The sequence below is a fragment of the Phyllostomus discolor genome, chromosome 2 (genome assembly GCF_004126475.2).
Source record: "Phyllostomus discolor isolate MPI-MPIP mPhyDis1 chromosome 2, mPhyDis1.pri.v3, whole genome shotgun sequence".
Classification (NCBI taxonomy): domain Eukaryota; kingdom Metazoa; phylum Chordata; class Mammalia; order Chiroptera; family Phyllostomidae; genus Phyllostomus; species Phyllostomus discolor.
The window spans coordinates 147,853,566-147,881,141 of record NC_040904.2 but is presented as its reverse complement, the minus strand read 5'-3'; the positions used below and the strand labels follow the sequence as shown (position 1 = coordinate 147,881,141).

At 38.1% G+C, this 27,576-nt stretch overlaps 1 protein-coding gene across 1 annotated transcript in view; it reads left to right on the top strand.

Annotated features, from left to right (window-relative positions):
- TRHDE (thyrotropin releasing hormone degrading enzyme) overlaps positions 1-27,576 on the top strand; it is a 368,798-nt gene that overhangs the window by 182,378 nt on the left and 158,844 nt on the right. The window contains exons 4-5 of the mRNA XM_028532432.2: positions 15,472-15,626; positions 19,351-19,464. Coding sequence (XP_028388233.2) covers positions 15,472-15,626; positions 19,351-19,464 — 269 coding nt within the window. The remainder of the gene's footprint in view (positions 1-15,471; positions 15,627-19,350; positions 19,465-27,576) is intronic.

The window sequence follows — 27,576 nt, the reverse complement described above, 5'->3', positions numbered from 1 at the left end:
AGTTCTTTTACAGACAAATTAGCTATGAGCTTAGTGTCAAAATTTAGTGAAGTAACACAGTGTCACCACGTTTTCTGTTTCTACAATTACATGCTATTTTTAAACTCTGTTTTCTTCCTTTTTCTATCTGCCTTCATTATCCTGAACATCCACCTGAGATTTCCCTAGGAATCTTTAAAATTCATCATGAATTTTGGTCTTCCCTCTTTATACTGCTAGCTCTCTAAAAATTTATCAATTGTTTAGATGCAATTTACTATCAGGTAATATTTTATACTGCGATAAGAAGTGAAAAAAAAATCAACAACTATTGAGCTTTAGTGATTTTTTTTTCTCGGAGACTTCAACAGGTATTTGATTTTACTTGAAATTTATGCTAGATAGTTTAAGCTAAGACTCCAACATTTGAATTATATGTTTGCATTCTTTATTGAAATTTATGTGCACTACTAGCACAGTTTATGCTAAGAAGAACTGGCCTTAAGGCACAATGAATCTTTGTTTACACTTTACCAAACCTACATAAATAATTTCTTTTAGAGGTAACCACTTTGTACTCAAACTGTCTAAAGTGCATATGAATTTGAAAATGCATTTTACTGACAAGCCCAAGTTTCAAGAGTTAAGGATGCTCATTTATAACTAGTAGTATTTTCCTACTTCCTTCTGCTGGAAATGTGAATCTGTCAATTAAGAGTGTCAAAGAGTTATCAAAACCTGTGAGACGACTCCCAGCTCCTTCAGACTTTGGAAATAAGAAAGACTCCTGGGTTCCTCGCTGAGGGATGGGCTCACCCCACCAACTACCACTCATTAAATAGCCGAGGACCCCCGACAGTATCATTTTCCCTCTTCAAGTGGTGGTGCTAACATGCACCATATGCTTAGCATTATTTCTGTGTAAAAGGCTTTAAAATTTATTTGGAAACTTTGTTGAGAATAGTATTGAATGGTAAGCTAGTATTCTTCGGAAACATTAATTGATATTTAACTACCTGAGTATATAATAAATCTGTGTTTTATAAATATACCTAAGATATGCGCGACTGTTGCCTTCCTTTTGGGTGTATTACTCCCCTTGAGTGGTGTGATGTCACACTCTACTGGCTTCCCCCTGTCTTATGACAGTGCCTGTGAGTGTCCTGTGTGTGCCCTGTTATGTTGGCCCCTCCACAGCCTGTTTCCTCAGTCTCAGTGCTCCTCAGGCATCTTCTTAACCTTCTTCCATGCTCATCATTGGCTATCATCTACTATACACAGGTAATGACTTCTCACATCTGCTTCCCCAACACATCAGACCTCTACATCAACCTCCTAACAGATCACCGTTGGAATGTTCCAGAAGCAGCTTAAACTCAGCATGCCTAAAGCAAGATTTTTTCACTATATGCTTCAGCCATATTGATCCAGTTTTGGTTTATTGGAAGTACGATGCTGTCTTGGACTTGTTTGTACATACCTTTATCCTGAAGCATACTTTGCCTCCAGCTAAATCCTATTCACTTCGCAGATCTTATAATTGACTTTCACAGGAAGACTTTCCCCATTCTTATGTTAGGATTTGGGGGCTCTGTGATATAATAATAATTACAATATAGTAATAGTATAGTAATATATTATAGTATATGATATAGTAGCATGTTATGTACATTAACATTATATATATTTATAATAATATACTACAATAATATGGTATAGCAATACAGTGTAGTAATATACTATAGTGATAAAGGTAATGATGATGATCATAATGATACTTTATCAGTTTCTTATTGATGCTGTAACAAACTACCATATCTGTTGTACCTTAAACTAACACACATTTTAAAAAAGTAAAAAAAACATAAAATAGCACAAATGTATTATGTTAAATTTCTAAAGATTGGCACCTTGACACTGCTTTCACTAGAGGCTTTAGGAGAGACTCTCTACAGTTTCTTGCCTCTTTTATTTTCTGGAGGCTGCCTGCGTTCCTAGGCTCCTGGTCCCCTCCACCTTCCAAGCTGGTAGTGCCCGGCAGAGTGTTTCTCACAATGCACCAGTCTGGCACTGCCTACTTTGCTCCCCACTATCAGTTTTTAGGACCCTTGTGATTATGTTTAGTCAATTCAGGACACTCTTCCAATTTAAGGTTAGCTAATTAGCAACCTCAATGCCATTTGCGACCTTAAGTCATCTTTGCCAAGTAATCTAATACAGTCATAGGTGCTGGGACTGAGGCCGTGGACTTCTTTGGAGGGGCATTTTCTGTTTCTGGCAATGACTAACAGCTATTGAGAACTTACCATTTGCAGGTACTGTTCTAAGCATCTGGCGTATATTAACCCACACAGTTGTCAAGAACTGTGAAAGGTCTGAGATTTTACCTTACCCTGTTTGCAAGCTTGACAAGTCAGCCTGTCATTGTTTCATGAATGTTGGCAGAAGACAAGAAACTTCTGGATTAGAGACAGAAAACTTGATTCCTCTAGCTATAGCAGTAGCCAGAGTATTGACATTTTTCGTGCCAGTTCCCTGAGCCCCAAATCCCAGCGACAATGCAGAGATCCAGGCAACACCTGCATGTGCAATGGATTATGTTACAGGTGAGGAACCCTGAGGCTGGGGAGTCTGACTCTTTTAAAATGATGGTATATATGACTGTCCTTCGCATTGGAGAGGGTGCTATTTCTATTTCTGCTCTACAGTCATCCTTAAGAAGATCGTCTGGAACAAAAAGCAGTTAGCGCCTGACACTCATAGACATACAGAAATGTGAGAGACCCTTGAGAATTATGTTTCAACAATAACCCTGGTAGTAACCCTGTGAAATAGTTGCAATTAAAATCATCTTCATTTTACAAGAAAGGAAAATGAGGGGCATAAATGGTAAGTAATGTGCCCCATTAAGTAGCAGAATTGAATTTTGAACTAGACTGCCTGGCTTCAGAGCCCACGTTCTAAATCTCTGTGCTGCAGCTATTATACCATGTACTCATCATAGCATATAAATGTACACCATGCTGAAATTTCCTTCATGTGTGCCTACAATATATATGCTTTTTAACTTGTTTGTATCCCCCATTGGTTTTTAAGCTCCAGGAGCATTTAATGGGACCGTATCTTTATTGTGCAAGGCTTATATATCCAGTGCTCAGATCAGTCTGGCCTGTATTAGGTAACAAGTCAGTGTTTCAAGAATACATGAAAGTATATCATACATGAAATTTTAATAGGGAGGAACCTTTACTTCAGTCTGCATTCTCTTCAATAACAGCAAGTCTTTGTGATGGAACAAGCATTAGCCACCTTGGCCTGTCACTGAATGATGGGGGTGGGGTCATTTAGTGTGTTTTCTTTGTTTACCCTTGATCATGTCCATTAAAGCAAAGACCATGAGTTTTGAAAGTAAGAAAATGCAAAATATGACAATGGAAATTAAAGTAGACCTAATTTTAAAAATTAAGTGGGTAAGAAACTGACAAATGTTCCTTTTGCAAATGGGATAAGTCCTTTGGCAGAGAATTCCTTCCCACCCCCAGCGGAAAAGGAAATTAGGCAGCAGACAAAATATTCTTCTCCTTTGAAATTGATAGTAATAAGTCAATGTTAGGAAAAGTACAGAAATGAAAAAAAAAACTAACAAATGTTTGAGTGTGTGACAGGAGAATCAACCAAAATAGTGAGTGCATGGTGTAGTATTATGGCCTAATGGTAATTCAGGAGGATGGTATGAGAACTTAAATGCTAAGCTTGTGAGTACAAGTGGTATTGATGAAAATTCTGTTATAGACCACGATGTGTCACTGCAACTAGTCTTTTCTAATGGAAGGATGCCCAAGGAAAAAGTTGGTCAGGAGAAAAGTGTTTAGTTTTCAAACATTGAAGGACTGGTTCACTCTGGATTTTGGTGGCAATGTATCCGGGGTTAGCAAAGCTCAACCTCCTCTTTCAGATGAACTTAAAAACAGCCATTAGTTAAACTTCAAATACACACTTGAAAAGAAGAAAAAAAGTTGGTTGTTCTCATGTTAATAGATACCAATAATGGCTGATTTCTATGAACTTTATCTTATTAATACTGCTATTTCAAATGCAATTTATACTTTGACTAGCCACATATGGTAACTGCTGGAACAAGGAGGGTTTTTTTTTTATTATATATAAGCATAAATACATATGTAAAAAGTACCTTGAACAAGTGACAGTCATGGGCATAATGAGAATGCAACTTTTATTTATTTATTTTAACCTGCTATACCTTTAAAATGTATTTAGAATCTCTGAATGATGTGGGCATGTCCTATGGTGTTTTTTCTTTCACTCATTCTTGGATAAGTGCTCTGTTGTATTATGTCATAAAATAAAATTTTAATTCAGAAATCAAAGTGCATAATGTAATGTATTAAACCAACACTTCATCTTTGTTCAAACTCAAGATTCCTCCTCTCCCGACATAAAGCCATTGATACATTCAGTTCCCCCAGGGTGGGCGTGACTGGGAGAACTGAATGTATCAAAGATCCAAGGAATCTTTGTATCAAAGATTCCAAATCATGATAATATTGATTTATCATATTTTGTGATTAGAACTAAGTGCTCTACATGAACCTAAAAAACCCATCTCATTAAATCTTCACAACAGCCTGCCAGGAAGGGGTCATTAACATGTCTATTTATCAATGAGGAAGTGGAAACTGAGAGTGAACAAGTTTGTCAAGGTCCCACAGCTCTCAAGTACTAGACCTGGGTTTGTATCCCAGAGTGTGTGGCCCTCAAAGCTCCATTTTTTAACAGTTCTGCCCACTGCCCTCTGCCAAGGAGACCTGGGCTGCAGTGCTGGGAAGGTAACCTGGATCGTCATTGAGATGCTGCGAGGGTGCAGCATGGAAGACAGTGTGGAGGGTGAAATTCAAAGGGTGAAGTGAGGCAGGAAGCAGCAGTTAGAGTTAGGTCAACAGCCTGGGGATTTGAGAGCAAGATGGGTTTTCAGGGAAGGACTGGGGCATAGAGTTCAGAATGTTTCTGAATTTGGAGAGACTGCATCTGAGAGATATTAAGCAGGGGTTAGGGAGGTGATTTAAAGGGGCAGCAGAGCACTTCCTATGGCTGAGAGCAGAACTGTGGAAATGGTGACCAGAACTGCAGAATTTAATGCTTTTCCTTGGAAGAGTATTGGTAATGGATGCACATCTGTTTGGTTTGTAATACAAAGTAAAAGCAGTTGTAAGCTCTATTCAGCATGACTTGACATCAAAAGACAAACTATTCATTTACGCTGTGATTAACTTGAATATCAGCCATGTGTTTGATACTATCCTAGGCATTGCACATGCTGCAACTGAAGTAAAAAATGACCTGCCTTGGAGCCGAAGTTCAGTTGGGTTGATATTTCAGTTTAGGTATTAACTTCTCAGAGAGGCTTTTCCTGGTCGCTCAGTCCAAACCGTCCTCATGCCAACTCCAGCACACTTTACACACCCTTGTGTTATTTCTATCACAGCCCAATCCCAATTTTATCTTATCTTGATTATTTATTTATCTGGATATGGTTTGGCTCCCTACCTTACCCAGCTCTCCTGCACTCCCGAAGCGAGGATGTGTGCTCTGTCACAGCAGGATCCTTGTCAGTCTCCTCTATTGGTACAGAGAAAGAACTCAGTAAACTTAGTAAATGAATGAGTGAATGAGCTGTAATACATGTACAAGGAAAAAGAGAAAGATCAGGTACTCCCATGATAAAGCCTTATGGATTTTTTCCTCCTGTGAGACAAATACTTCTGGTATCAATGTGTGGCACTTCAGATTTTTTGAGCAGAAAAGTTCACACTCAACCAGGGACCAGTGTTACTTTATAAGGAAAACATCACATCCCCTGATCACACTCGAGGCTGGGCAGCAGGTCTGTTTTCTACCTAGGCTCTTGAGTTTCTGGGGGTAATGCTTCCTTCCTTGGTATTCAGCTTCTTGTCTTCCAAGGTTTTATATTTTATTTCCAGGTTCAAGGTTGAAGTCTGGGGCATTGGGTTTCTGATCTTATCAGGTACTCTCTTAACAGTCTCAAAATATTTACATAAATGGATTGTAAATATTGCGTAAAATTCAGAATGAATTGACAGTGTTAGATGAGGACAGCTTGCAGGCAGGGATTGGCTGGTGAAGAAACTGTGGAGGAAAGATGTGACGTCAGGGTGTCTGTCTTAGGGAAAGGGGCAGCCTCAGGAGAAAGCAGGACAATTGACAAATATCTGAGGTCATGTTTCAAATGTACCTTTTCTACCTCTGCCTCTCTTAGAGCTTGGAGTGTGAGGTTGATAATGCAGCAGAGAACATCTGAGTTGGAGAATACCAGACTCTCATATGGAGCCAGGGCTCGAATGAGCCCACAGCTAGGGCAATGAATCTTACCCTGTGTGACGAATTATGACAATCTGTGAGCTCAGAGTGCGACTGTGTCAGAGGAGAGGCCTGATATCACACATGTTTGCTTTTTTTCCCTCCTAGAGGTTACTTCATAATGTGGAATACATTAGTTTATATTTCTAGTTTCCCAAGTTATACATAGGAACACTGCCACTAATGTTGGAGACTGGATTTCTGTTGTATATACTCTGAGGCCTCGTTTGGTAATTCTTTGGACCTTTCCAATGGCTTCAGTGTTCCTTTTAGTATGGTGTTGTCAGGCTAGTGGACATTTCTCATGGGACCCGATTTTCCCCACTATGCAAAAGAGGAGACAGCAAGGCTTCCTGCAGGTTTAAGCCAGATGAAAGGGAAGGGGGCTATTCCAGAAGGGATAGTAAAATACATTGAGGGTCTATCAAGTAGCAGTCTACAACAAAGGTGGTTAGGTATTCTCCTCCAGATCTCTAAGAGAGCTGTCTGGGCATGTGGGTAGTGATGGATGACACTGGAGTGGGTGAGAACACTCAAAGAAAACCAGTAATGGAAAAAAAAAACACAGTTGGAAACCCTGGGCCTTTGATTTTTAAAAGTCAGGGGTGACAAGAAAAAAAACTTATAACAACTTAAAAAATGGCTAATCTAAGAAGTCAATGCAAAAAAATGGATAGCCTGTTACAATAGACCCTGATCAAAGTGTGATAATTGTCAGCAGTATAAAAAATAAATAAATAAGAGCAGAGAGAGGTTTCTATCAATTTGTGATTTTAGTTATTGAGAGCTGCTTCAACACAGTGCACATTACAGTGTATTGAAAGAAGCAAGTAGAGAAAGTCTGATTTTTATGATAATTTAGGTAACCACATTCACTAGCATTATATGAATATTTGCTATCTGCCTACAGTTTTTAGGACTGTAGTAATTAATTGGAAGCAGACTGCTATGCATAATTTTATCCAGGATTTTCTTTGAATTCCCAAGTAAATTAGATTTTGAAATATTGGAGTTATCTTACCTCTGTTTTCAAGGAACATTCAAGAGTTATAGTTGTAAATTTTAATGGATATAGCCTCATGACTATAGCCTTTTGTAAAATTTATTTTACAAAAATTAAAATAATTTATTTTATTGTGAATAAATCATGTCTTCTTTAAAGTTCAGAAAAAGAATATTTCATTTATTTAATACACTCTTTTAATACTTTCTTTTTTCTTTATTTTTTATTTTTAATTATATTTTATTGATTATGCTATTACAGTTACCCCAGTTTTTCCCCCTTTGCCCTCCTCCACCCAGCACCCCTACTCCCTCAGGCAACGCCACACCACTGTTCATGTCCATGGGTCATGTGTTAAGTTCTTTGGCTACTCCATTTTCTATCCTGTACTTTACATCCCCATGGCTATTCTGTAACTACCTATTTGTACTTCTTAATCCACTCAACTCTTCACCCATTCTCCCACACAACCCTCCCATATGGCAACTATCAAAATGCTCTCTGTATCCATGATTCTGTCTCTATTCTTCCTTTTTGCTTAGGTTGTTTTTTAAATTTAATTGTTGATGGATATGTATTTATTGCCATTTTGCACTTCATAGTTTTGATGTTCTTTTTCTTAAATAAGACCCTTTAACATTTCATTTAATAACGGTTTGATGATGATGAACTCCTTTAGTTTTTCCTTGTCTGGGAAGCTATTTGACCTTTGATTCTAAATGATAGCTTTTCTGAGTAGAAGAATCTTGCCTTTAGGTCCCTACTTTTCATAACTTTGAATATTCCTTGCCAATCCCTTCTCGCCTGCAAAGTTTCTTTTGAGAAATCAGCTGACAGTCTTATAGGAACTCCCCTGTAGGTAACAAACTGCCTTTCTCGTGCTTTTAAGATTCTCTTTTTACCTTTAACCTTTGACATTTTAATTATTGTGTCTGATGTGGGCCTGTTTGCATCCATTTTGTTTGGGATTTTCTGTGCTCCCTGGACTTACATGTCTATTTCCTTCACCAAATCAGGGAAGTTTTCTTCCATTATTTTTGCAAATAGATGTTCAATTTCTTGCTGTTTCTCTTCTCCTTCTGGTACTCCTATGATGCAAATGTTGGAATGCTTATGTTGTCCCAGTGGCTCTTTACTGTATCCTCATGTTTTTGGATTCTTTTTTCTTCTTGTTGATCTGATTGGTTTTTGCTTCCTTATTTCTAAATCATTGATTTGATTCTTGGCTTCATCCACTCTACTCTTGTTTCCTTGTAAATTCTTCTTTATTTCAATTAGTGTATCCTTTGTTTCTCGCTGGATTTTTTTTTTATGCTGTTGAGGTCCTCACTAAGTTCCTTGAACATCTTTATAATGAGTGTTTTGAACTCTGCATCTGATTGATTGCTTCTCTTCCTTTCATTTAGTTCTTTTTCTGGAGTTTTGATCTATTTGTTTATCTGGGCCATGTTTCTTTGTCTCCTCATTTTGCAGCCTTCCTGTGTTTTTTCCTATGTATTAGGTAGAGCTGCTATGGCTCCCTATCTTGGTAGTATGGCCTAATGTAGTAGGCGTTCTGTAGGGTACAGTGACACAGCCTCCCCTATCACCCAGGCTGGGTATTTAAGGTACATCTTTTGTGTGGGCTGAGTACACTCTCTTCTTGTAGTTGAGTCTTGATTACTATTGGCAGGTCAATGGGAGGGACTTACCCAGGCCAGTCTGCTGCAAGGACTGGCTGTGACCACTGGCCACCAACCTCCACCCTCTGTGGAGGATATGCTGTGCAGGGGCAGAGTGCTGGTGCTCTGATGTGGTCTGCAGCTGCCTAATTGTTGGGGTTTTGTCTCAGGGGTTTGCTGGGTGATGCAGGCCAAAGTCAGTCCCCAACAATGTTCTGCCTGGGGCTACCCTGCATGAGCTATAAAGCAATATGCAGGTGATTCTACTTGTGGTGGGCTTGGAGATTCCCAGGAGATGCGGAGATGCCAAGCTGTGAACCTAGGCTGGCTACTACTAGTACTTGGCCTTGGGCAACTTAGCAAGAGGTATGGAGATTAGAGGGCTCAATGAGGTCAGCTGTTGCTTGTTTGATAGAGCTTAGGAAGTTGTGAAACAAGAGCCAAGACCAGCCATTCGTACGGAAAAGCCAATGTTAACAGCTTGGGTGGGCCTGTAAGTTGGGTGGGATGGAGCCTCAGGGGATCTCCAGTGTGAGGCCAACAGCGTTTGTTAGCCAGGGTAATGGAGTCTCAGATATGATCCTGCCTGCTGGGTCTGTGGCTCTGTGGAGATAGGGTTCAGAAAAGGAGCAATGGCCTCTGCCTGCCTTTCTGTCTAGGGAAAAGCTATTCCTCAGCTCTTGCCTTGATGCCAGACACTTCAGTTCTTCCCTGTATGCCACTGGTTCCTTTTAGAGTGCTTCCCAGGTACTGGAGCTCAGAGGGAATGAGTGTAAGTCTATGGGTGGGTTATTTAAGAGGAACTGCTTGGGACTGTAGCAGTTTCTTCTACCGACTCAATCTCCACTGGTTTTTGCAGCAAGAAGTTATGGGAACTTATCTTCCTGTCACTGGATCCCTGGGCTATAGGGCCTTGGTGTGGCGCTGGGACTACTCACTTCTGAGATATCCCTCCTGAATTTTCATCTGCCACATGTGGATTTGTGACCAGTCCATACACATTTCTGCCCCTCCTACCAGTCTAGATGGATGAGGTTTCTTTAATTCTGTAGTTGTTCTTCCATTTAATTTGATTTCTGATGGTTCTGAGTGATGATTGTTCTATAGTTTAATTGTAATTTTGTTGTGGTTGTGCAAGGAGGCAAGATGTATTTACCTATGCCTCCATCTTTACTGAAAGTCCTCATTTTCTTATATCAGAATTCATTGCTTCCTTTTGATTGGAGAGCATTATACCTCTGGCTGCTTTGGTCTACTTCTGAGGCATGAGTAGTATTATGCTAGGCATAATTGTGGAGCAGGAAGGGCAGGCCATCAGGAAGGACAGGCTAAAAACTGTTGGGCAAGAGGTGTCCCTGCAGTTCACAAGTAAAATTTCTTCTTCCTCTTCAATAGTTCCACTGAAATATGGTGACCTGCAGTAAACTGCACATATTTAAAGTGTACGATGTGATGCGTGAAGATGCGTGCACACCCATGAAGTCACCACCATGACAAGCCTGTGCATCACCCTCAGAAGTCTGCTTCTGCTGTCCTCTCCATTACTTTCATCTTTGTCTGCAGGCAGCCACTATCAGTTCTTTGACAGTATAGAGTAGTTTGCATTTTCTAGTATTATAGACATGGCATGAATCACACAGCAGGTATATTTTTTCTTCCTTTTTACTCCTATAACTTTTGGGGATTCTCCCATCTTGTTGAATGTATCAACAGTTCATTTGTTTTTATTGCTGGATAGTATTTCATTGTATGGATATACCACACTTTATTCACTCACCTGTTGATGAACATTGGATTTATTTCCAGTTTTTGGCTATTGGAGTAAACTTGTTATGAACATTGTATACATGATACACTTCATGTAGGTATCCTTAAAATTGAAATCTAAAATGAGCTTCCATAAGTTATGAAGGTGTAGAACAGTGAGGCACAGTTAAAATATCTCTCAGCAGTAGATAGTACAAATCCAAGTTTCTTCAGTGCTTTCTCAAAAGGTTACTAAGTGGGGAGTAGCATCATCTAATTTTCTTAGTTTCTCTCTTTCTCTCACTGACCACTCTCTCTCTCCTTCCTGCCACCATCCATAGCATGGCCCCCTATGTCTACTTTAACGCTTGTCTGTGTCTGAGAACCTGCCTCCTCTTGTTAAGCTCTCTGCATTTTACTATGTTCTCAATGGCTCTATCATTTTTCTTTTTTTTTTTTTCATTTACAGTTTACGCTCAAGATTATATTAGTTTTAGGTATACGGCATATAATCTACAAAGTAATCATCTGATATTTCCAGTACTCACCTGGCACCATAGATAGTCATTATAATATTACTGACTATATTCTCTATGCTGCACTTTACATCCCTGTGGCTGTTTTCTAACAATTAATTTGTACTTTTTAATTCCCTTACCTTTTTCACCCAGTCCCTCAACTACCCCTCAGTCACTTTATCTGAATCTGATTTCATTTGCTGAAGAGTTCTCGTCTGGTCATCCAGGCCTGACCTCCAGTCCTCAGACCCCTGCACCCAATAGAAACCAGCTGCCTGCTTACATCACCACTGCCTGAAATTTTTGGCACTGATCTTCAACTGCCCCTCACTATACCTGCTTCTGCTGCTAGTCAGGCTTTTGCTGTCTGATGACTCCCCTCTAAGAATACTTTCTTCTTTATTCCAACTCCCAGGCCTTGCACCTGGCCTATGTCTGGAGTCTTCAATTTGTCTCGTTTGAGCCAGTCCAAATCCCAGTGTGTGGCCAGATTTGCATGCTCTCATGGACCTGACTACTGTCTGCTCTCAGAGAACTCCAGCAAACAGAAATGCCTCTGCTTTGCAACAGGTTTAGTTCCAAAGGATTATTCCTAAATCCACATGTTCCTGCAAGAAAATGACACCAGATATGCTACTGCTGTTGCCATCTGCTGGAGGCAGGCAGAGTTGACACACTGTTGTGCTATCTCCTGGTGTGGTCATATTTAGGGAAGGTTTCCAGTTAAAATTAAGTAGAAGGAGGTCTGTGTCTGTACTTACAATTTGCACTAATTCCCAGATCTATGTTCTACTTCATTATATGCTTCAGCAATACTGACCTCTCTGTTTCATTTCCACCTTAGGGCCTTTGCATTTGCTGTCCCCTCTCTGAGCATACGTCCACAGGTCTTCGAACAGCTGGCTTCTGCCATTATTCACATCTCAGTGAGATGTGATTACCTAACAGAGGCCTTCCTTGCCAATGCTATATGCACCCGACCCCGCCTGTCAATCACTGTCTTACTCTATTAATTCTTTCATTCATGTATTCCTTGTTAATTGGCCTCTTCCTCCTACACACACATCTGCATATGAATATAAGTGCCATAAGAGAATGGGGCAAGGAGCTTGAAGTACAGAACGATGCTTATATGGAACAAAAGAGATGTTCAGTGAATACTAGTTTAAGTAACTACATATAGTACCTCTGTCTACCTATTGAAATCTTATCTTCTCAAGTCTAAGTCAACTACTATCTTGTTCAAGAACCTCTTCAACTAGATTTGTTTTCTGTCTTTCATAGCACTTCTTATTCTGTCTGTGTTTTGTATTTAAGCTGCCATGTCTTCATTCTTTGTTTAAAATATGGTGGATGCAGGAACCATCTCTGCCTTATTTTAAAGTACATTTCAGACTTAGGGACATAGCAGATGCTGAGAGGATTTTGGTGCAGTCATAAATAAAATCAATCAATTTGTAAGACTGTTGATGATTTTATTCTTTTTCTTATTATGAAATATGTAAGGCATACAGAAAAGAATTAAGAATATTATAAATAATACTCATGTATCCATCACCTGCTTTAAAAATTAATATTGAAGGTACATTTGAAATCCCTTGTGTGTGATATTGTGATTTGTAAGAAATATATCGATGACTAAACACATATTTCTCATGTATATTTCTTTCATGGTTCCTGGCTCAGGGCTTTCAAAACCCTTGGAATTGTCTAAGTGATTACAGCAATAAAGTTGTCTTTTGTTATGTTAATGAGTGACTTTTTGAATTCACCTATGGATGGGGCTGGTTGCCAGGGGAACCAACCCTTTGAGTAAGAGGGTTGGAACTTTCTGTCCCACCTCTTAACCCCGGGGAGAAGAGAGGGGCTGGAAATTATCCATGACCAGTGATTGAATCAATTGTGCCTATGTAATGAAGCCTCCATACACCTCCCAAAACAGGGGTCAGAGAGCTTCTGGGTGGGTAACCTGGAGACTGGGGGAGAGTGGCATGCCTGGAGAGGGCAGGGAAGCTCTGCACCCCTCCCCTTCCCTTGCCCTATGCGTCTCCTCCATCTGGCTCTTCCTGAGTTATATTCTTTCATAATAAACTGGCGGTCTAGTAACTTTAATGTTTCTCAGTATTTCTCAGTCCTGTGAGCCACTCTAGCAAATTAATCAAACCTGAGAGGAAGTCAAAGGAACCTCCAATTTATAGCCAGTCTGTCAGAAGTACAGGTAACAGCCTGGGTTTGTGACTGGCACCTGATGTTGCAGGGTGTGTGTTTTGTGGGGGGTATCTTGCAGAACTAAGCCCTTAACCTGTGGAATCTGAGTCTATTTCTGGGTAGATGGGTAGAAAGTGTCAAAATTGAGTTGAATTCTCAGACCCCCAGGAATTACTTGTTGGTGATGTGGCAAACTCCCCTCGGGCTTCCAAGTTGAAACTGGGTCCAGGAACTTCGAAGACCATCTCTCAACCCTTCTTCCTCCTCTCTTTCCTGAAGCAATCATGATTCTGAATGTGGTGTTGACCATCAGAGTCTGTGTGTGATTGTATGCACAATATACCACTACCATCTGTGTTGGTACGCATGTGAATGTGTGGGTATTCATTTGTATCATATAGTATTATTCTGCTTATTTTTAAGTAATATATGGCAAAGGTCATTTTACATCTTAGTTGTTCCCTCAACATTATGTTTTTCAGATTATCCATATTGAGACATATAATTTTAAAATCTGGTGATGAGATCACTCACACCAATTTCTGTGTAGTATTCCTTTATATAACTATTTCAGTTTCCTTGCTCATTATCTTCATGAATGGCATTTGATTTTCTATTTCTACTCTTATAGACAATACTTCAGTAAACTTTCTTGTAACATTATATTTCTTGGTATGCTCAGAGTTACTCTAGTGTTTCTTTATATTGGAAAATGTAAGTTCTGGGTCAGAGACTATCAACATTATGTCACTGTAATGAAGAATAAGGCAGAGAGACGGGATGCCTGGGTTTGAATCCCTACTCTTCCACTTGCTACCTTTCTCTAGAAGCATTGAGCGTCTGGTATCTTCAGCTCTTCTCATGAGCATGCAGGTCCTGCTTCCACCCCTGGCATCAAGTGGTCAGCCTGGCTGAAGTCTTTCTGGCTGTGGTGCATCCTGCTGGAACCTGTTCCCAGCCGCCACCGCCTGCTACCAGAGCCAGACCTGCCAGGCCTGGGGCTTCACACGCGGTCTCTGCTTGGCATTTCAGTGCCATTTCTGGTCTATGGAGAGCTTCATTTTCAAGACTGCAGATATTTTTTAGTTCTGCCTTTTAATATTTTATGTGCCATCACTATGTATTTGGAGCAGAGGGAGTAAGTGCTTCAAAACATGAACTTACGGTCACCTAACCTTTCAAAATAAGCACACACCTTAGAATCATCTCGTCATATATTTTTGGAGCTAGAAAGGATTTTTGAGGTAATGAGGGCCAATAACCTTGTTTTATAGGTGAGGAAGTTGTGGTCTTGAGAAACTGAGTGATTTACTGATGTCATATCTGTAGTTAATGGCGGAGGCAAGACCAGAACTGAAGCTCAGGGGTTCCCTCACCAGCCCTTTTGCCACTACATTCCCCATCATGGCTTTCTCCAAATTTGCATGGTTTTCTCCAAATTTGCAAATTTGCATGTTTTTATTCTTAACAAAAAATCAAAAAATAAATTAGAACTTACAGATTTATAAAACTGGTATCACATTTTTACACCGATAGATCATATTTTCTTTCAGAAAATATTGAAGTAGAAATAAAAGTACGGTATTCACTGCATTGAACTAAATATATTTTCATTAGAAGGCACTATGTCTTCTGACTCTGTAGATTCCTGCGGCATTTGGTTTCCTTGACTTTTTGAAGCTTATAAGTTGGGCCCATCAATAATGGTGCTGATACCTCCAGCCTCCCACTGTATCGAGTCTGAAAATGGCCTGTGATGGATGGGCATGGCTGGCGTGGACAGCAAGAGGCTGTATTTCTGCTGTCAGGTAGAAATGGCAGGTAGTTTAATTTCAGAAAAAAATTACTAAGAAAGGGCAAGTATTCCTTCTAATTAGGATTTATTGACTTTTTAAAGGATATGACTTTAGAATCTGGTATGTTTGTTAAAGCCTTTGGAATTGTTTTATTCTATTTCTAGATCTTTTAGCTGTGCCTAAGCATCCGTATGCTGCTATGGAGAACTGGGGACTAAGTATTTTTGTGGAACAGAGAATACTGCTGGATCCCAGTGTTTCATCTATTTCTTATTTGCTGGATGTCACCATGGTCATTGTTCATGAGATATGTCACCAGGTATGCGAAAAAGGATCAGGTGTAAGTATGTATGACTGCCAACTATTGAGAATGTAGAATGATTTCGGATACTGAGATTAGGAGCTACGTTACTGTCCTCCCAATTAAGTTTTAATTATAGATAGAGCACTGTGTGGTTCTCTCTGGAAGACATGTCATTGTTCTCAGGGGACAGCCTAAACAAAAGCACACGCACTGGTCATGTTGGATCAGCAGCTGTCATTCAGTGTGGTGGAGGCGTGAGATGGCACCGCCACCCGGCCACCTCGGTGGAGATGCTACCCAGTCACTGTTCCCCGTCAGCGTTGCTTTCTTTTCTTGTGGTGATTGGTGTGTCCGTATGGTAAGTACAGTGATGGCGATGATTTATTGCATCGCTGCAAGACGCAGCTGAGTTTTGTGTGCATGTCAAAATTTGCCTTTGCTGAAATCAATTTGTTACTCCCGTTTCCCCATCACACCGACACTTAGGAAGTCTTTCACTAACTCAGCCATAGACTCTTTGTTCTCCAATGATTGATAATTTCTTGTCTTGGCATGTGTAGGAATTCATATGTAAATTAGTCAACTTTGTAGTGCAGCTAAGATAAAATTAATTTCATTTTGATTTTATGCACTTTCTGACAATGAGTGGAAGGGATTACAGAGGTTTTGCAGTGCTTATCTGAATCTTGATTCTAGAGAAGGAAATAAAAGACTTGAAAATAAACATTCATGCTATTTAATAGAAAGCAATGCTGGTCCTGGTTACCGGTAACTATGGCTAGTTTTTAAGTGAAAACATAAGAAACCTCATACTTAGGACTTCAATTTGCTATAAACCCAAAGTCCTTTTTAAAAAGCTAACTAAACTTAAGAAAGATTGATGTGGAAAATGCTGTCAGATAAAGAAGCTGAACTGCTAAATGTTAATACATGAATACTGACTTAATGATGGATTGGCTCAGGCCATACAACCATTTACCTAAATGTCAGCCTTTTTCAGTGAACCTATAGGGTGTTTGTACCTGTCTTGCTGGCCAGGTGGGACATGTGTTCCTTGCCTCAGAGACTTAAAGGGACCCACTGCAGAAGTACCCAGGGCTCCTCTACTGTGCTAATGTGAAGGGTCGCCACCTAAAAGTACAACTTTTTTTGGAGGGGAAAGCAGTTTTCTTTTTGGACATTCCTAGAAACAGGTTACATGTACAGTTCTGTTGAAATAAGAGCACATTAGTAATGTTTTCATTGTTCCTGAAATTGATTTTATTTGTTGTTTATTCTAAATTACTAGTAGGGAATGAATGAGCCAGATGCTGAGAGAAAAATATAACAATTTTCACTATCATTACCCAATTATTTTCTGCCACCTATTTATTTCACAGTTATCTTTCTTTTATGTTATAAGACTGTTGTGTGTACTAAAGGAATAATGTACATCAAATGCTGAGCACAGAATCTGATAGGTGGTAAGTGCTTAATAAATCACAATAAGTGATTATTATCTCCAAATGACAGTCCCAGCAAAACATCCCGGAAATGGGTAGACATGGGCATTCTCCCCACCCCAGAGCGGTGGGGTGAACAATGTGCAGGCACAGGCTGGTTTCAGTGAATCTGCTCTTCCAGTTCCAGTTTGCATGGATCCCGAACCTTCTCCTGGCGTCAGGGCAGATGGCATTGTGGAACAAACTTATTTCCCTTCATCACAACCTTGTAGATCCCTGTTGTCATCTGAGACTCATCTTCTCACCAGTCTACTTCCCTTAGCGAGGTCACTCTCCAAGGCTCTCTGGCAACTCCCAAACCTTGTCACTCTGAGTTCTGAATTTAAGAACCTGTCATCTCAGCCACATCACTTAGTAGCTGAAAGTTTCTTAACTCTCCTGTGTCTCAGTCTCCTATGTAAAATGGGGCTAAAAATAGTACCTACAATTTAGGATATTGAGAGGACTAAAGAAGTTTTTCCAAGGAGTGTTTAGAATACTGGTGGTCACACAGTACATGCTCAGTAAAACTCTAATTACTGTAATTTGCCTCCACTGCTGCTGAAGCAAATTTCCTGGAGCTTCACCTTCTTTTCTGAGTGTTCTCTTTCTTTCAGCCTACAAGGTGGACCTGGTTGGCCCCTAAGGCTTCTTTCTTGAGTATCTCAGGGTCTAGATGGAAATAAACACTCTCTTGCCCCCATCCCTTTTTGTCGTTCCCAAAGCACTATCCTTTTTCTTCAAAACCCTGCAGCCCCTCTGAAGTTCATGTTCTCACCATTTCCCCCCACTTTCTGTCTCACTCTTGTACCTGTTATTCCTCACATTAATGGAGATCATATACCTCTTCTGTTTAGAACACCTTCTGTGGTGCATTGTCACGATCCTAAAGACAGACTTTCATTTTGATCAAGCAGAAACACTCATTTTGATCAAAAATACAAAAATATTTTTGATATCATTTAGTGTGTGTTCATCACCATGTTCTGAATTACCTTTCATTGGTGTTCCAATTAGAGATCCTCTTGAGTGATGCTCTAATTTTAACACTGAAACACTCAGTCACGAAGCTCTTTACTGTAGCTCTAGGAGCTGTGCATGACTTGATATTTGCCCACCATTACCTTCCATGTCTTGAATACCTGTTCCCACTTGGAGTGTTCACATCAAGGGCTGCTTAGATCTTCGAGGAATCCCATTGCCTGAGGCTATTTCATAGCTGGCTCCTTTTTATCATTAAAGTCTGAGCTGAAATATCACCTGCTTAGAGAGAAGGTTTTAGCTTTTACAATCTAAGACAATCCCTCCCACCTTCCTATCACATTTTATTAGGATTTGAAATTGTGTTGTTCATTTGCTTGTTTATTTTTTGTTTTTTATCTCATCTCTTCCCCCACCTCTACAATAAAAAGTGTCAGCTGTATGAGGAAAGACATAATCTGACTTTTCATCATTTAATCTCAAGTCTTTAAGATAGCTCCTGGCATGTAATGGGTTTTTTTTTTTTAATGAGAAATGAATTCTTTTAACCTTTTGCTGAACCTAATGGTTTCACATTGAAGCATCATGATCTAATCAAAACACCAATTAAACATTACAACATTATTATTTTATTGAAAGGATCTTAGTTAGTTCTTTGGCCCAACCCGTCATTGGCATATAATTGTGGTGAGTCAGGGGTGGAGCATCTGAAAAGCCCTCAGTGTGATCTGTCAGCTGGTATTTGCTCTGAATTGCCTCTGTCTTGGGGAGGTGATGCTCCAGTACTTACTGTGATGAGTTGCTCGCTACCTCTCTGGGCAGTGTGTTCCTGCTCGGCCATCTCAGTCTCTTACAGGCATTTTCAGAAGACATCCACCAACCCAAATTTTCATCTGTTATTCTTGGTTTGTCCCTGGTAGGACCACAAGACACAAGTCTTTTCCTCTACTTCATTCTATGTCTTCAAATCTTTGAAGATAGCCAAGAACAGATTTTTTTCTCCTGAGTTCTTTCTTCTGCAGGGTAAATTTTTGGTGTGTGTTCTTTGATTATTTTATCTTTGTTCTTCTCTGCATACATTTATATAAAAAACTAGTCATATCCAAGTAGTAGTTGAATAAATCAATAGTCTTACAACAACTCAATTTAAGATCCCCAAATCAATTGAAGAGTGAGCTGCAGTTGTGATAATCATAGTTTAATACATTTAACTTCAGATAAAATTATTCTAGGAGAGATTTGATTTGATTGGATGCCCGTTCATTTTGTCAATGCAGTGGTTTGGTGACCTCGTGACCCCAGTGTGGTGGGAAGATGTGTGGCTGAAGGAAGGCTTTGCTCACTACTTTGAATTTGTTGGTACAGACTACCTCTACCCCGGCTGGAACATGGTAAGTGTACTTTTCTTTAACTGTTGACAACTCCCTGTGAAAGATTGCTCTGGGGTTACACTGGGATTTTTTTTTAATCATTAGAAGTAACTTAAAATGCATATTGATGCATGGAAAAAATTAGATGTCCAATAACATTGCCCAATAAAATAAGTAGAATTTTAAATCTGTATTTTGTAATTTTTAATTCATCATTTAATTTGTACACTAAAATAATATTCCCAAAGTGTTATTTTAAGTGTTTGGGACATTTTAATATATAGAAAAATGAGAACTTAATGTTACTTTAATGTGATGAAACCCAGAAATGGGCTATGCTTGTTTATGTACCACTGTTGTAGATGTGCTTCAGAAAGAAATGCGCTCATCTTCAGGTTCGATGGCCAGGTCACCTGCCAAGAGGAGTGTGTTTCCTTGATTCTTATACAATACTTTCATCTTTGAAATTGGGTGTTTCTTATGTTTCCCTCCCCCCACTTCATTGATTTTTGAGGAATAGAATGAAGAAAACGCAAGGTAATTTACAGTAGTCTTCTTTCATATAAGTTTTCAGATATTGCTTTCCCTAGAGAATTTGTTTCTATCCGAGTGGGCGATTTCACTTTCACACAGTATGAGCTCTGCCCCTCTCAGGGAAGCAGGCAGTTTCCCCTCGCTGGTGCAGGGCTGCTGTGTCACAGTGATGCCAACTGATGATTGCTCGTGTGTCAGTTCTGCAGGTCGTGCACACTGCACCCACCCTCTGGGAACACACCTGTACGTCTGAACCTGAAGTAGGGTTTGCTGCCCCCTAAACAGTGACATTCTAGAGTGTCCTAGAAACAAAAATGGAAGGAGGGTGTGATTTTCATGTCTTGAATATAAGTTCTTGAAGTTTTATAGAACATGGTCATTCGTCAATAGTGACCATATTATTATTAAACAGAACCCAGGACATACGTTGTTTTGGAACTCAAACTTTAAATTTATTTTGTGTTACTGTGTGAAAGTTGTGGAAGGTTAAATTTTACCTTTTAAATATCACAGGTGATAACATACAGGTTGTGAAAAAGTAGGTTTATAGTTCTGAGTACATGAAACATAGTTTATTCTTGTATTATTTATTCTTGTATTATTTATCCTTGTATTGTATATTTTCCCATAGGAACAACTGTAAACCTATGTTTGCCTTCCCCTGTATATTCATTTTATACCATTCTTTTTGATGTATAAATTATTAATAGTAAGTAATTGTCTAATTATATGTCATGATTGAAAGTATTATTTGAAGAACACATAAGCCCAGGTGAAATATGAAGATGTCTGTAAGTCTTGAAATAGCTTCTGCCAGCTCCTGCTGAGGAAAACATGTGATCTGACCTCCCTCACAGAAGATATGTTACAGTGGTATATAGTATATTGTTATGTTTTAATTATGTTCATGCAGTTTTGTCCATATTTTGTAAAGGCGACATGGTTCATTTGCACAAATGCATGAGATAATTTTACTGAGCCTAATGTATCTAGGTGTGTATGTATATATGATACAATTTTTAAAATCTTCCTTGAACTGTTTTATCATGGTATTGAAATTAATTAAAAATGCCTTTAAAGAACTTTGAAGAAAAATCCCTAATACTGTGTAATATTAATTACTATAAGTATTCTTTCACAAATGTAAAACTTGAAATTTAAATGTTTAAGAATATTGAAACATTTCCAAAAACATCTTTTGGTTTTTAGATGACTTCCTGCCAACTTTCTTTAAAATTTAATATTCATTATGCTGTGGATTATTACTGATTTATAATTTCATTATATTTTAATATTAAAACATGTTCTTATTACAGATGACATGTTACTCACATAGGTAAGCTTTATTTCCCAGCTCATTCACCTACCTGTGATAAAATCCTTTCTATTCATCATTGTGAAAAATGCCCCTTGGATTAAAAAGTAATCAAAAGAATTATACATGGGGTGAAAACTGACAGCTTTCAATGATGAAACCGTTATTAGGACAATATATCCTAGGTTTCAATATCCTTATACTGGATTTTTTGTTTGAATATTTTTTTATATTTCCGTATCATTTTTATCAGTTAAGTTATAAATGTATGCCTTCTAGAGGACATTTTTGTAAATGGTATTAAATATGAGCAATCTGAGACTTTGTTCTTAATAGAACACAAATCATCCACTGGAAGTATAAAAACCTTAGGGTGGTAAAATGTAAGATTTTATTTTTTGTAAATCCTCATTTTATAATTAAGAAGTGGTAATTAATATTGGCACGAGTACAGTGACAGAGAAGGCTCGCCCTATCAAAGTAGGATATGAAGATTAAACTCCATCACAGTTAATTAGGCAATAGGGAGGGGAAACAGGTCTTCTTATGATGTCTCTATGTTCAGAATGTAAAGATTATAAATACTTCTGATCTTTGATCACTTTGATTGCTTTCTAGTAGCTTTCTTTAATTAGTTTGTAGAGTACCTCAATAGACTCAACCTATAAAGCTTATAAGCAGAAACTCTAAGTAAATTGCTCTTCTGTATATCATTAATATCTCCTTTGCCAATGAAATTTTAACAATAAGTTAGCCATATAAATAAAAGAGGGTATTAAGTGACGTTAAGGCTGTGCCAGCACTATTTTTCATAATGGCATCAGCAAAAGAGTGAAAGAAATACTAGGAAGGACAAGAGCGATGGCTGTGTCAGCAGTGACTAATGCTCCTGTGATATGCACAAAAGCTTATCGAGGGAGCATGACTTGAACTTCACTAGAGCTTAGCCTGAAATAGGAAAACCAGGAGTCAGGCTCATGTCAGGAGTTAAGATATGCAGAAAGCTGACTCCTTTTGCCTCTAATCTCAAAAACAGTGCTTTTATCATTTTTAGACACCAAGGCTCAAGCACTGACATACTATTTCAATTTGTTAGGGAGATTACTATTACATCCTCCTTTCAGTGGAATAGCCGTAAAGAAACCAAGAATTGCATCATGTTATTAAGGAAGATCTCGTACTGATTTAGGCCAGTGTATTTGTTTAGGCTGCTGAACTGTTAGTAAAGTCTTAGGTTCTGGGTATGTGTGTGTGTGTTTTCAGAGCCAATTTCTGATACAGAAGTAATCAGATTTTTACTTTAGGAACACTACATGGAAAAAAAGAATGATTACAATAGTTTTGTTCCCCAATAAACAAATCAAGTTTATCACTTTGCAAATAGGGGCCTTTATAGGTAGTATGATGTAAGGTCAGGGGAATGGATTGGAAAGAAGAAATTCAGATTCCAGGCAAGGCATTGCACTTCTCTGACTCATCCTTATATCATTTGAAAAATAGGGCAATTGTACAGATTTAGCAAGCTCGCATAATTTTGGTGAAGATAAAATAACTTGCAACATCCTTGAAATGTATGAACCACTACACAAATGTGAGCAGGCATCATGAACCTAGAAAATGAATGCTCTGTGATAAAGGTGCATTGATTTTAGGTATAGGTGCCCTAATATTTCCAACCCCAGTCATCTATTTTGACACTCTAGACTTATAGCAATTTTATATAGATTACAAAATAATTACTATAGTCTTTGTAACTAGACTCAGTCTCATCGAATCAATTCTTATTTATATTAGCAATGTAGACTATTCTATAAGAACGTCGGTTTTGTATAATGTTTCATTCATCAGAAATAAGAGTCAAGTTCATCAGAAGCAAGTTCTTCAGCTCAGGGCTAAGGATACATTTCATAGGGTGAGTAGGCATTTTGCTTGATGTTATTTTGTCAAAGCTGGCTATTAGAGACATTATTGGATGGTTCAAGTTACAGTATGCTATTAATGGCAGTCATATTAAATCTTACTGTGTTTCTTCAAAAAAGAAAACGAGTCTTATGAAACATAGTTACTATTCTTTAATAATTCTTGATGATTTTTTACTATGAAAAAGTCTATGATAAAGTTTTTTCCAATTTTTTAAAGGTTTTATTTATTTATTTTTAGACAGAGGGGAAGGGAGAGAGAGAGGGAGAGAAATATTAATGTGTGGTTCCCTCTCATGTGCCTTCTGCCGGGGGACCTGGCCCGCAACCCAGGCATGTGCCCTGATTGGGAATTGAACTGGCCACCGTTTGGTTTGCTGACTGGTGCTCAGTCCACTGAGCCACACTAGCCAGGTCTATAATAAAGTTTTAATACAGGAAAAGATTATGTAACAAAATAATACTGTGAAGAATTCCTTGCTTTACTAACCTGGTACCGATGCAGGTAAAATCATATCCCTTGTGCATAATGCCTAGGTTTTCATTATAATTTGTATCTATATTATAGGTGTGTCCTTTGGCTTCCTGAATATAGCTTTGTAAGGACATGCTGCTATAATGAGAATTACTAACCATGAGTGTATGTTCTTTTATTAAATCAATTGGGATGCTATGGAGCTTCACACAGCAATAACTTTGTGTACCAATAAAATGTGCAGACTGGGAATTCTCCCTAAATTTTTATGAGGACACATACCTGGGCATAAAGATGCCTATTAATGAGGAATTATGCAACTAAACTTGATTATGCTAAATATTCAGGATATCTCAAAACATATTACTCCAAATCTTGATGAATGCTCTCAGTTGTCTCTAGCATGGGCAGGACCAAAATGGTAAAAATGAATTCTGTCATTAGACTAGGCATCATTTTAATAACTTTCCAACAACAATTACCTGCAAAATTATATAGGCATTGCAATGCAATTTTCTTTACTTTTTGAATTATTTTATTTTTATTCAAAGAGAAGTTGAGAAAATCACTGGTAGAATGAAATAAAAACTGCAGTTTTCCTCTATGGGAGATATGTTCCAAGACCCCCACTGGGTACCTGAAACTGTAGATAGTACCAAACCCTCTATAGATTATGTTTTTTTCTATACCACACATACCCATGATAAAGTTTAGTTTATAAATTAGGCACAATAAGAGATTAACAATAATATTATTGATGCAATAGAACAACTATAATAATATATTGTAATAAAGCTATGTGAATGTGGTCTCTTTCTCTCTTTCTGATAATTGATCTGATAACTGAGAAGGCTACTGAGTGACTGACAGGTGGGCAGTGTATATTGTGTGGATGCACCGGACAGAGAGATGATTCATATCCCTGCTGGGACCAAATGGATGTTGCAAGATTCCATCATGCTACTAGACACATGCAATTTAAAACTTGTGAACTGTGTATTTCTGGAACTTTGCGTTTAGTATTTTGGGACCATAATTGATTGCACATAACCAAAACCTTGAAGAAATGAAACCATGGGTAAGGAGGACTACTGTGTAGGGTTTATTGAGTTCATTGTTCTTTTTTTATAGTTGAAATGTAAAGATACACTGCTTAATCATTCTAAATAAAAAATAAATGCTCTACTATTCAGAAAACTAGAGAAAAAAGCTGGGTTTTAGTAAATATTTTACTTGTTCAGCTGTTCATTTCTGAAGTCCGTCTTTGATTTAATGTTTAGGGGGAAAATGCTTTCACGTGCATTTCAAAGTTAGTTAATGTATGTTTCAGTAACAGTTGGTGTATTGGTACTATTGCTTATAATTCATTAATATCAAGATATATTTGTCCAGCTGAACCATGGGGTCAGAAAAAGATATTTTGGGAATTAAATATTCATTTTAGAGTCTAACTTTATAAATACTGAATACCAAATAAATTATGTATATGTACATGATTTTTCATATAGTTGTATTTATTTGTTATGATCAAAATTCACATATAATATTTTACTCATAAGGTTTCAGTAAATTAGAAGGTGACCCAATTGTTTTCAATTGGCTGGTTATATTTCATTCTCAAATGACTGACACGTATTGAACATAAAACATTTAAAGGCTTCTTATGACTAGTCCCAAGAGTCTGTGGTCTCTTTGATCTTGTTCAGTAGCTTAAAAGTGACATTTACTTTGAAAGACGAGAAGGAAAGTAGGAGCGCCTGCTTGGGTCTCCTGGGAGCACCAGACTCCAGAATGGGCATCTCTGTACTTGCCCTCACTCTTCCCTCCCTCACTCCACTGCAAGGTTTTGTGTTTTTTTTTCCCTGATAAAAACATAGATTTTTTAAAGAGTAGAAAAATATTTTTTCTCACTTAAAAGGAACTGGGGAGTGGTAGCTTGTCTTCTAGGAGAAAGGGTTGCTTTTTCCTTAAAGTAAGTGGTCAGAGTAATTTTAGGCATTGGCAGAAAATAGATCTATAGAAAGGCAAAGACAGTACACAGAGGAAGAAAGAGCTGGAATGAGGGCAGCAGCTGATGCATTAAAGGACAGAGTTTGGCCTGTCATAGCTGAAGTCTGAGGATCCATAGGAGTTCTGTTGTGCATATACCCAGTTCATTGAAGATTAGGTTGATACTCAAACAGAGTATAAATTGTGCTACTCCCAAAAGGCTCTTAGTGTTAAGAAGCAAGCCAGAGACTTGAATTCTAACCAATGGTGGCTGAAGAGATATTAAGAATTTCTAGCAAGGAATAACAGTTAAAACAGGAACTGTACCCATTACACTAACATGTTAAAATGCCTCTCACTAAGGCTGCTGTAATAACAACAAATTATGTTTACATTTCTGGAGAATTTGTGCTTTTTACATATTATGTCAGTGATGTGCTGGTAGTCTCATTAAGGGCACCTGTTAGGAAGAGGAACAAATAAGGCCAGATAATCATCTGTTCATTGTTGAAGTACATTAATTGATTTAGAACTTCTATGGCACATTACATTTTTGAGGATAAAAATACAACTGAGGAATAGATAATACATTCAAATTTTTGTTTACACTTGTAGTTCTTCTACAAGAATGAAGACTTTGGCTTCATAGCTCTTTGGGAAATGGAAGCTTTTGAAGAGCTTAAATGTATCAAGGTGTGTTGTGTCTCAGAAAATGTAAATCTGCTTCATTTACTGTTTTAAATGGAAGACTAGCTTTTATTAAATAAAATATCTTTAGAAGGGGAAGAAAAAACAAACATAATTCATTAGCACTCATATATTTCACATTAATTTCCATATATTTAGGTGTGTATCTGGGAGTTTTTTATGTCACACTATCTTACTTTTTTTCCTATATGATTTAAAAGAAATTTACAACAAAGATGCAAATTGGAATTTTATATATGTTCTTAAGTAAAGAGTGATTTCTTTTTTGTACTACAACCATTTTAATATAATTATACATTTCTGGCAAATCCAGAAAAAAAAGGTTTATGCATATATAACTTTTCCAGTTAACATCTGGAAGCATAAACAATGATGACCTCAGTTTATAAATTTATCAGGGTCAGAGTAATTGACAAATGTCCCTTTCCTGCAGGCTTACCAACCGTAAATTACAGATGAATTCCTGTCCTTTTGTGTCTCTGCTCTCACTCTACTAGCACAGACACATTTTGTTGTCAAGTTTCAGTGCAGCTCACCTCCAGCCAAAGATAATCTTTGTAGATAAGTACTCAGTTGTCCTGAATTTTGCTTATAATTATAACCTATTTAATCATGGAAGAACCCCTTCAGAAGTGGAGTTCAAGGTGGCACACAATTTTGAAGTCTAGCACAGATTAAAAACCACAGATGTGCCATTTATATAAGACAGACACTGGTTGTCTCTTAAACTGCATGAACATTATTTTTAAAATAAAGTAGTGCATCTAGGGCTATCAGTCACACAATTCACACATAGCCCTGAAAAGGTTTCCAGTGCCAGCTAATAGTTGGCCATGAAACATGAGTGATCTTGAGACTGTCCATTCCTAAAATTCAACTGAGGATTGGCTAAAACATTGGAACACCTCTGCCTAAGAAGGCTGTGTCCTTCCTTCCCTCACAATTTAGTTTTTTTTTTTCTTTTTAATCATGGTTGGGTGCACATGGCTAGAATGTTTTTGATCACTTTGAGAATCAGGAAAACCGGTGATCTAAAACCATGACAGGGTCTTAAGAGATTGGTTTGTACATTTCAGGTTGCTGGTTGGTGGGCCCTTTAAGAACCTTCATTTTTCCTTCTGTGTTTCCTGGAACATTGATCAGACAATGAGTCTGAGCATCATCCCATCTAACTCTTTTAACTAACACCTGAC